The sequence below is a fragment of the Taurulus bubalis genome (genome assembly GCF_910589615.1).
Source record: "Taurulus bubalis genome assembly, chromosome: 21".
Lineage (NCBI taxonomy): Eukaryota > Metazoa > Chordata > Actinopteri > Perciformes > Cottidae > Taurulus > Taurulus bubalis.
In genome coordinates, this window is record NC_136609.1 from 7827258 (window position 1) to 7838125 (window position 10868).

A 10868-nucleotide genomic window follows, 5' to 3' on the forward strand; every position below is an offset into this window, starting at 1 on the left:
GCACACTGATTGGATGTTTCTTGCTGGAATACTTTGTGCTGGTGTTTGACTAGACGTCAAGGTGAGTTATACCTATTGTTAAAGGAAAGAAAATGTTTTTTCAATTTTTAAACCCTCCCCTCTCCACCCTTACTAACTACCATGCAGTCCCTGACAGACAATACTCCAGTGTGTATGCTGTGGGGACTGATTTATGATCCTTTTTTAATAACGATGTACATTTGAGAAATACACTGAAGTCCTCTCCAGAAGCCATTCGTCTAATGCAATTTCCCACACAACAAAATGTAAATCGACTTAAAATACGCCTCAGCAAGGCAATTCAATTTGCTGCCGGTGTCCTTTTGCGAAAACTGCCTCCTCCTGTAATGCACCATCCTCTAACAAAACCCTCACCTCCAGTCAAATAGCAAAGCTTTCAGGGCCCTAAGAAAAGGAGTCTGCCTCACTGAAGAGCTGCAGCATCTGATGGAGACACCCACTGTTTCTTTATATAACACCTTCTCTTTTTTTTTTGCAGCACCTATTTTACCTTGAAATGATGTTGCCAAGTAACAACATCCTGACTGTGTGTGTGTGTGTGTGTGTGTGTGTGTGTGTGTGTGTGTGTGTGTGTGTGTGTGTGTCTCTTTGCAGGTGTGTGTCAGCGATGGATGTGTTTAAGTGCCATTATGGGCTCTCAAAGCGAGGCACTAACCGCAACTGGGCAAATGACTTCCAGTCCTTTCTCCTCTCTGGCAAGTCTGCTGCTTTAGAAGAAAAGAAAAAAAAGGTGTAGGCAGGAACTCATCAATCATCACAGCGCTACATATTAAACCTTAATGCTGTTAATGCCCGCTGCCCTGAAAAAAGGGGAACGCTGCACCTGCTTCATTTCACGTCACGCCCTCACACCTTTTTGTTCTAACCTCTCTGCTTCCCTCTCTGTCTCAGCATGAGCTGCCTAACTGATACGTGTACGACAGTAATCCCCTTCTTAGCCAGCGGGATTAATATTTAATTCAAGAAGAGCCTTTTATCAATGCCTCGCCGTTTCCCCCCCCTGGTTTTGGGGGGTGGTTTTACCCGGCTTTGGCCCAATCGAAGGAATGGTTAAGTGCGTTAATGCGATGGATTGGGCATGATAGGACTGTAGGAGCATCGTCCGGTCGCTTCGGATAAAGTATCCGCATTTCTTTGGTTTCAGAGGCATTCATCGGCATCTTGCTATAAAATACATGACGCCAGAGGATTGAAAATAATATGTGTAAGAAAAATGGCCTATGAGCAAAGCATTGAGGCAACGTTGGCCTTCAGGTTGTCCGATGTACACGACCTTCCTGCGTTATTCCAAAAGCGGAAACCAAGCTGCGGCGACTTGCGACAGGTCACGTCCCCATAACCCCGACGGTCCCTTTAAAGTCGGTCCGTGTCGGGACCTCTTTGTGCTCCACCCTTGAAACCTCCAGCGCTCGCATTCATGCACGTACCAAGAGCCCATTGTGCACTGATCCACTGCAACTCTGATCCAGGATTAGCCTAGAGGCGAGAACACATGACGGAGTAAACTTCAACATGAGATAAAGATGCCAACCCGCCTCAAATATATATATTATAAACAAGCAGACACAAACCAGTTGCAATATGTTGCCTGAGTTGTTTCTTTTTGATAGAGAGTTGTTAATGTTGGCAACATATGCAGAGAGCAGTCCCCCTCCAGTACACTCACAACCATGAAGTGATTCTCTGCAGGAGAGAGCTGTTACAAACAGCCAGGGGCTGTCAGGGCCTCATTGTTTCAGCACCTCTAACGCTGCAATGCTAAAGGTCAAAAAAAGTTTGTCCGAAGAAATCTGTGTGTAATAATGTGCAACATAGGTTTGACTTCTGAAGGTTGTTGCAGAAGAAGTGCGTGCTTCTCTCAAAACCAAACAGGAGCTGTTGACCGTCTGTGTTGGCTGAGAAAAAGAATGCAAAAGTTCAACTTGATGAAGAACTCGTGATGTGGTTGAAAGCTCCAGAAAACGCCTTTTAGTTCCATTTAAATATTTTATTATTATCATTTGTCTTTCATTCGAGGCCAGATTTATATGTATCTGTGTTACAGCATGAGTTATAGCTGTGACGTCTCTTTGGCCTATTTCTACTGCCACCTTTAATGTGGAATATATATATATATATATATATATATATATATATATATATATATATATATATATATATATATATATATATATATATATATGAAAAACGGAAGACTTACCTGTTGTAAAATCTAACTCAATTTCAATAACTTCGTGGTCATTATTGTGTCTTTGAAAAAAAAAGGATGCATGTCAAATTATCTTCATGATTTATATTGCGATGGCAGCAGCTCGCGGCGGTTCAGTTACGTAAGTGTGTTTTGGCTCCACCCAGTGGACCTTTATTCATAATTCTCAAAGGCATTTGCGTCATCACGTTTTCTCAATCCGTGGAATTCCGTAAACAATTCTCGCCATCAAGTTAGCTAGAATTAGACTACAATACGGAAATAAGGGGATTCGGCCTTCAAAATAAAACAGCTTAAAAATATTTATTCACCGAACTATTACACCTAAGAATTCTGCAGAGAAAATCCAACACGCTAAGTACTACACAATAAGCAGTGGTAGAACTTGAGTGCATACATTATAAGAGGTACTTCAGTATTTTCATTGTAGGCTACTTTACTGCATTTTAGGGAGATATATGGTATGTATGGTAAAGTGTGGTTTACGATATATATATATATATATATATATATATATATATATATATATATATATATATATATAACTACATAACTACATATTATAACAAAACATTTAATGGCAGCAGTAATTACCTACTCATTTCGCAAATTAAAAGTTTTACATTATGCAATATTATGCATTACATTTACCGAGAGTAATGCACATACATTAGTTAAAACTGGCACTATATTGACCATATGAGGTGTCAAACAAATCAGTAATCATATATAGCATATATCATAATAACACAACACTGTTAAAGCAGCCATTCTGCAGAATGAGTACTTTTAGTTATAATGCTGAAAATATCTCTGTACTATACTAAACTTTTGAAGGCAGAGCTATATTTTATTTTGAAATATCTTAAAGGAAGTGGGAGATTACACGAGCAGCTCGACTGTTGATCAACGGTTATTCCCCAACAGTGGTGTTTTTCCCGAAGCGAGTGCGCTGTAGATTGCAGCCATTTCTGTCATCGGTCCGCGTCCTGTTAGTCTACGTTGTTGAAGTGTCAACAACAACAACAACAACAACAACAACAACAACAGCAGCAGCTCGGCTGGCTCGCTCGCCAGCTGAATCTCTCCAGGATGGACCCAGCGAGCCGCTACCAAGTGGTGAGTGACGGGGATCAAAACACCGTTTCACAGCCTGTCACTGGAAACGGGGCCTCGCGAGGACTACGGCGTTGTTGTCATCATTATTATTAAACCTAAAACGCGCTATATTACGTCGACACAAACGCGGCTAATATTGTTCGTCCCTGACCGCTTGTGTGTCGGTTTAATTTAATCCCATTAATGTGTTTTTGTTGTGACAGTCGGCATCTCGAGCGCTTCCGCATCGGCTAACATCAAGCTAGCAGTCAGGAGAGAATTCTCCTAGAGGCCGCGGAAGTTTACCCCGTGGTAAACCGCCTCACACCCCGCAGAGAACCGCCTCTCCGGCGCATTTAACAGTTACCTGCTAAACACAACCGCCGGTTAAGCTACGTGTCCGTTAACAGGAGCGTAAACTAGCTTAGCTGTGAGTTAACATGGTGGCCTAAAGGGACTTTATGAGCCAAAGGGCGCGACACCAACTAATTAGGTCACCAATAACCACGGTATGACTGTGTTATACATCTCCCCAGCAGACACATTGCTTATGAAGCATTCCAAGGAGTTATTAATGGAAATACATACTGACATGGAGTTGTATCGCCGCTTTGAAGCTGCAAAAAAACAGTAGCTGGAACATTTTGGAAGTTAGGCCACTTTTTGGGGTAAAAGTCTGCTTTGTGCGCCTGATGCCTGTGGTCGTGGTAATCCCCTTCAGTGCGAGTCCAGAGCAAAGCTTTTCAATCCTGAACAAAGTGCAGATCTCGACCACAATCTACTTTAAGTCAATGTTTTTTTTAATGGACAGATACTATGCACATTTGCACACATTTGGGTCAAACTGTTTCAAAGATTACCCGATGTTGTGGTTTGTGGAAAGCCAGGTTTCCACATCACACGTGCGCAATTTCCATTCCTGCCTCACATTTTGCCCCTGAAACTCAAACAAACTCAAACTTCAAACAAAAAAACCCGCAGATTTCTCCAAGTACAGGACCTTCCTGCTCCGAGCACACCCGCGTGAGTTTTTGGGTATATTTGGACACAAGAGGAGTTTCATGGCTATGTTGTTAAGATCTTATGTAATTCCCTGTGTGTGTGTTTAAGGGGGGTTCTGCTTTGCCCTTGATTCTGAGCCAGACGGCAGCCATCCCCATCCACTCACTCAATGGTTGAGTTCAATTCAAGGATTGTTTCTGAGAAGTTTATCTGCATGCTGATGAAGACGTTCCCATTTTAATTACGTCCATTTCTCTCTCTCTCTCTTTTTAGCAGTAGTTACTCTGCTGGTATTAGTCACCCGAGACTTTTCTTTAGTTATCGGAATGATGTAAGCTTTTATTACAAAGGGTGTTTCCTAGCTTGCGGTGGTGTTTTACCACAACAAAGAGTATATGGCCATTACTTCGTGGAAAAATGTTGCTTCGAAAAAATTATTCGCTGATCTTCTCCTCTCTAACACATTTATGAACTCGGAAATTCTACCTCATGAATATAATGGAAATAAATAGGACCGAAACTGCAAACTCCATGGAGGTATTTGGCCTAAACGTTTTGGGTTGTGCTGTTGGGTATATCAGTGTCCTGTTTCGTCCCCACTCGGACATTGTGTTCTAGAAATCAACCCGTAACAGCCGACACTTATCCGTTTCACTTTTGTTGTTCGAAAATTAGTTTCACGCCTCTGAGCGAGTGGAACTCAAGTTCCTGAAGGGCCCATCCGGATCCCCCACCACCCGTCCTGTGACCCTCCCCGCTCCCATTGCCCCTCTGTAATTTCAGACGTCTGGTGAAGAAATTAATTCACCCAGGACCGTTGCTGACTCTCGGCTGTCGCGGGGACGCTCATTAACTGATTACATGTGTATCACTTCCCCGGGGACCTTCCCTCTGTTGACATGCCGATGGAGTCTCGCGTCTCTGTGCTTACAGCGTCAAACATTCAGCTGAGGGCAAGCGGCAGGCGTTTTGTTCCAGCTCATACTTCCAAATGGCAGTTGAAGTCGTTATCTCACGTTGTAAATTCGATGGCGGCTTCACAATAAAAAAACATAGCCCCACATTTTTTTGGGGATTTTGAAATTGTTTCTTCGTTTTAAGACTATGAAATGGACCATATATACTGAGACTGTAGTGTGTTGCCCATGTCACTCATTCAGCTTGGAAATAAAAAAACATTGTTGACCCACATTTTGTGCTGACAAACAAAAACAGATTGTGCAATCTCCTCTCGTTACATAATAACTACTTGATGTTGTTGCTGCTATCAGAAGACTGATGTCAGACTATAAAATACTACAATGGCTGTGTTGTATGCTCTTCTTGACACAGTTGTACTCTGCACAGCGATGAACATGCCCTCCGGCAGCTACTTTTTTGGCTGACTGATCAGCTGATCTGCTTGTGCCGATTCCTCTGACCCCCTCCCCTCTTTCCACACCGTCTCGTCCTCTCCTCCAGCTGCACAATGAGGATGACTCTTCAGAGGCCTCCACCAGCGAGCAGCAGCCGTGCACTTCTGCACAGGCGGCCGGCACGTCCAGCCAGGACCAGAGCCAGGCCGAGTACGGCCAGGCGCCCGCCGCCGTACAGGGGGAAGCGTCGGGGTCGACCCAGGAAGAGGCAGACGCACCCCCGCCTCCTTACGCCTCCATCGACCTGGGGGCAACCGCTGCACCTGGTATGTACACTTTCTTCTTGAGCTTTACAAAGTGTGGTTGCGAGCGTCCTGAAATAGCCACAGCTGCAGTTTTGTGGCAACCTGTGGTCGGCCCGAAACTCGCGAGTCAGCGGTGATTTCCATGACGCCGTGACCACAATCATTAGCAGCTGCTCAGCTTGTAACCGAGTCTCCTCCTCTGTTTCCCCTCACAGAGGCGAGCTACCGTGGCGACTTCCCGGTCCCTCCGCCCTACAGCGTCGCCACCTCGCTGCCCACGTACGACGAGGCGGAGAAGGCCAAGGCGGCCGCCATGGCGACCTCCACCGTGGATGTGATGCCACGGGTGAGGACGAAACGCTCACACGTTGTTTCTCTTCCGTCTCATCGGCTCCTTTTTTTTCTTTCTTTTCTCCCTTGAAGCATTCCAGGTCCAGACCTGGGTTACGTCACAATAGAGGAGATTGAGCGTTTATTTGGTTTGTGTGGTGGGTGTGTCCTTTGCTGTTTGACTGACGTAGGTTTGTTTGTGTACGAGTCCAGGCTGATGAGTTCCCTCCAAGAGATGATTTCAGCGACGCCGATCAGCTTCGAGTTGGGAACGACGGAATCTTCATGTTGGCCTTTTTCAGTAAGTCCTTCAGGAGAGAGGAGCGCAGCCAGGGTTGTTATGTTGTGTCTGTTTTACATACAACATGTGTTGCGTATCAACACGGTATCAAACTCACAAAGTGTCTCCGTGCTTCCTCGCCCCCTCTTAGTGGCCTTCCTGTTCAACTGGATCGGGTTCTGCCTCTCCTTCTGTCTGACCAATACCATCGCGGGACGCTACGGCGCCATCTGCGGCTTCGGCCTTTCCCTCGTCAAGTGGATTCTTATCGTCAGGGTAAGTTCGCGGCAGCTTTTATATCTTCTAATATCAAATCATGGAGACAAATATATAAAATGCTGACAGACCTTGCTCCTCGTCTCCAGTTCTCCGACTACTTCACCGGTTACTTCAACGGCCAGTACTGGCTCTGGTGGATCTTCCTGTTGCTCGGTGAGTCTCCGTCGCAGCGTTAAACGTCTCCTCTTTTTGGCCGCCTCTCAGCTGGAGATGTGTTGTTGAAGCGAGCTGTGCTTTCCCTCCACAGGTATCCTGCTGTTCTTCAGGGGCTTCGTGAACTATCTTAAAGTCCGTAACATGTCCGAGAACATGGCAACGTCTCACAGAACACGCCTCTTCTTCCTCTATTGAAAGGTACCGCAAACTCTCCCTCTGAAAGAAATACAAATAAACCACCATATCGCCGCTCGGCCTGATGATTGTTTCCCACAGGTTTCTGCAGCATCGCCATTCCTTACCGACGCAACGTCCCCACCCTTCCCCCCCTCGAATGACCTGAGCGACCAGCTTTGCAGCGAAGAGAGGAGACGGGGAAGGAATGAAGGAAAGGCGTCGGGAGAAAGTGTTACCAGTCTCATTAAAAGCAGAACACGGCTCACTCTCAACTTCTGAACGGTGGTGTGAACCCCCCAAAAAAAAGAAAATAAGTCTTTGTTGATCAGATCTCTTTCCCGGCTTTGTTTTTTTAAATCTGTTTTTCATTTTCCTTTTGATTCAAAGCTCTAAACACAGTTTGAAGAAGCGGTCCCACGTGAGTCGCCACCAAAAATGAAGCGATCTCAACGGAGCGTCTTAATTGAAGGAAACACAAACGCCACTGTTGCTCATTTGTTGAAGGTCTCGCTCTGTCTGAGTGAACTAACAAGGCTCATCAGTGTGATGGTCTCTGTCTCTAAATGTTTGGAGTTTTTAGAAATTGCAAAAAGTTGGCGGAAAGCTATTCTTAAGCGTCTGATATTCAAATTATACTCAAATCCCCCCTCAAGCTTTGCGTCCTGTCTGACCTGTTGCACTTTACGAAGCGCCTCTGAGCTGTTTTTTTTTTCTCGCATTAACCCCGCCCCCCTTTTCTCCACGTCCTCCAAGTCGAAGGGTGTTTTGAACAACAAGTCTTAACTTTAACCGTGATGTAGCATTTTTTGCACCCTTCACTTCTACTTGGTCTCACACCACAGCCTCTCTCACCCCGTTTTAGAATAGTCTGGAGGCCGAGGCCAGATGGCAGACGTGTTTTGATCAGTTTACATATCAAGGCCCCGACGCTTTTAGTGCTTCAAAACCAAACGCACCTTCGGACTCGGACCCGCGCTCCGTTCCTCGACCGCGTCCAAACAAAATATGTCGACGGACAGAAAACAGCCGTTCACGGAGAATCTTTTCTTAATGTTCAATAATTTTTTTTTGAGTCAACCAATCCGTTAAATGGAGCTTTGTATGACCTTTGGGGACTTTTGAACTCCCCTTAAACAACACATCAGAAAAGAAAGAAAACAAAGTGTCTACCAAAACCAAAATGTAATCAACTGTTCCTCGCCATAAGAACCAGTGTGTCACACATGTGTCACCTTCCCGGGGTTCAGTTTATCACAACAGATCTGTGAAACATGATATACACCAACATTTTTTGCCAAAATACGTCCGGGGAAAATACCGCGTCTGTGGGCAGTTGCCCAGCGCAGCCAATCGGCGGCGGCTCCTGAGAAGAATTGGCGCTTGTAGAACCCACGACGACTCCGGCCCCGAGGCTCGGACCAGCGTGGGGGGAGAGTGAAACTCTTTGGAGCAAAAGAGTTGTATGCAATGTAGTTCTTTGTGATAAACCTACAACCGTTGTGAAGTCCTGTGATCGTGGATTAGGTGTAATGCAGATGGAGATCAGGTTCATCCCAGAGGGCTCATTAGACAAGCTGCACCGTGTGTGTGTGCCAACAAAATCATTTTAAATCAGAGGAAAATGCAATAAAAAGCTCCTGAAATGGGACGGGTTCTGCATGTCGTGCATGATTTGGAGAACGTGTGGATCCTGGCGGGGCTCATAGCAGCAGCAGCCTGTGAGCGGCTGGACAAAGAAAACATGCTTAGATTGATTTCTTTTCTTCTTTTTTTTATCATCCATGAAATGAAATGTACATACCAGCTTATGCCAATTCATAATATTTGCACTTGAAGAACTTCTGTATAGTATGATTTGTTAATCTGCTTAACTTAATATGGTGGACAGACACAGAAGAAGAAATCAAAATGTTATCTTAGCCATACAAGTTCTACAACTGGAATTCCTAATCATCCCAAATTTGCCTTTTTGCACTTTTTTTTTATTTAAAAAAAATGAAAATGTTGTTCCTGTGTGTGTCTTGTTTTATTGCTTTTTAGCATAAACTGTGGCAACTTAAGTATTGCTCAGCTATTTTCTTCTTGTTTTGCCTCTGCTCATATCCAACTAAAGCCTCTTTCAGCAATATCATGGTATGTCAATGAATTATATTGAATTGTCAATTAATTATATCCAATAATAATAGGATTAATCTACTACAATGACATTTCTTTGTTTGTAAATAAATGAAGAAAAAAACGAGACGGCATCCAAACATTTATTTTTTTTGGTCCAAGAAGATCAATCAAGTTTTATGTTGGATTCTTCTTGGTTTCAGGTGATTATAAACTCTAGAAAACACACTCTAGTTCTGGATATCATATTCCTAGACTGTAACTGCAGCTAAAGTGCTTCTGGTGGATCCTCCTGTGTTCAGGCGTTGAAGTCTGAGGAACACTTACTGGCCTCACGCCACAGTTCAATGAAGATAGAAACCGATAGCTCAAGTGCCAGTGAGGTTTGGCTGCATTGATTGATTCCGTTCACTAGATGGAGCCAAGCGCTGCTTGTTGCGTTCCAGTGTGTTACATAAGTTTTCTACATGGAGGAGTTTGATTCCACACTTTCTTTATGTGGGTCAAGGCCTTTGAGGAAAAACCTCAGTCCAACTCCGGCGTGTCCTTCTTTACGTCTCTGGGTTCCCGTTCATGATAATTGATGACGACACGGCTCATCTTCCACCAAAAAGATCCTTTATTTTGTATTATTCTTTTTTTTTTTTTTGACTTTTGTCATCTGAAAAATAAAGTCCTTTATATTCTATTTAAGTTTCATGAGTTTTGAGGCAAAGCGCCTCCTCAGCTGTATGCATGAGGCTTCATTAATATTGTGTGCAGGGCCAGTGTGGGATCATTCAAGTTGAATGGCTCATATGTCTTTGATGACATCTTCATTATTATTGTTATTATTATATGTGTAAAATGTCAAAGTCAAAGTATAATAAAATATTGATTTAACGCCTCTTCTCTCATTGCATTATATAGCTCCTGTTTCATTGTGGATTGGACTTTTATTAGTATTTTTATGATCTAGTCTCTCCAGAAGCCAGTTATGATTTGTGGTGATTTGTGGCCCATTTCACTCGTGGAGCTTTATTGAAGTTTAAATGGTGGCGTGGCCTAACCACTGATCCGAAATCAGCGGCCCCGCTCGGAAGGGGCTTGACAAATATAAGCCAGAGGCTCTTAAGCGCTGCTCGGGGAGTGTTTTTTCCTCCCTGCTAGATCAATGTGTCCACTCACACGAGTGCCTCCGGCTATCAACTTAGACCCTCTCCGCTTCCACAGCTTGCACGTGTTAACGTCCAAAAGCTTTTGGTTTTATGCGAGAAGGGAAGAAAAATGCACATAGTCATCCAGTGGCTCTCCGTCACCTCGAGACTGCACCAAACATTTAGGTTGCAGATGATCTGATATGGAAGAAGAAAAAAGAAAATGCCGAGGTGGAAACTGGAAGCATGTCATTTGGGTGTTTTACCACAGGAAGGCACCAGTCGCCCACGTTCCCCTCCTCTATAGGAGCTGCTGAGTGAAAACCACAGGCTTTATGTTGAGGTTTGGCTCCAGTGGAGATGCGACGGGTTAAGGGCCTCGCA

At 44.3% G+C, this 10868-nt stretch overlaps 1 protein-coding gene across 1 annotated transcript; it reads left to right on the top strand.

Moving 5' to 3' along the window:
• The first annotated feature begins 3230 nt into the window (after positions 1-3230).
• ndfip2 (Nedd4 family interacting protein 2) lies at positions 3231-9239 on the top strand. Its single transcript, XM_079236500.1, has 8 exons — positions 3231-3370; positions 5813-6032; positions 6227-6357; positions 6555-6642; positions 6773-6897; positions 6987-7053; positions 7148-7254; positions 7333-9239. Exons 1-7 carry the CDS (start codon positions 3344-3346, stop codon positions 7249-7251), a joined length of 762 nt encoding a protein of 253 aa, XP_079092626.1. The 5' UTR covers positions 3231-3343; the 3' UTR covers positions 7252-7254; positions 7333-9239.
• Positions 9240-10868: the final 1629 nt, after the last annotated feature.

What these genes read in the sequence shown, in the direction of transcription:
- ndfip2 (XM_079236500.1), top strand. Translation starts at nt 3,344, where the DNA reads ATGGACCCAGCGAGCCGCTACCAAGTG. An exon ending in CAGCGAGCCGCTACCAAGTG is followed by an intron (nt 3,371 to 5,812) that starts GTGAGTGACGGG and finishes CCTCTCCTCCAG; the next exon opens with CTGCACAATGAGGATGACTC. An exon ending in CTTCATGTTGGCCTTTTTCA is followed by an intron (nt 6,643 to 6,772) that starts GTAAGTCCTTCA and finishes GCCCCCTCTTAG; the next exon opens with TGGCCTTCCTGTTCAACTGG.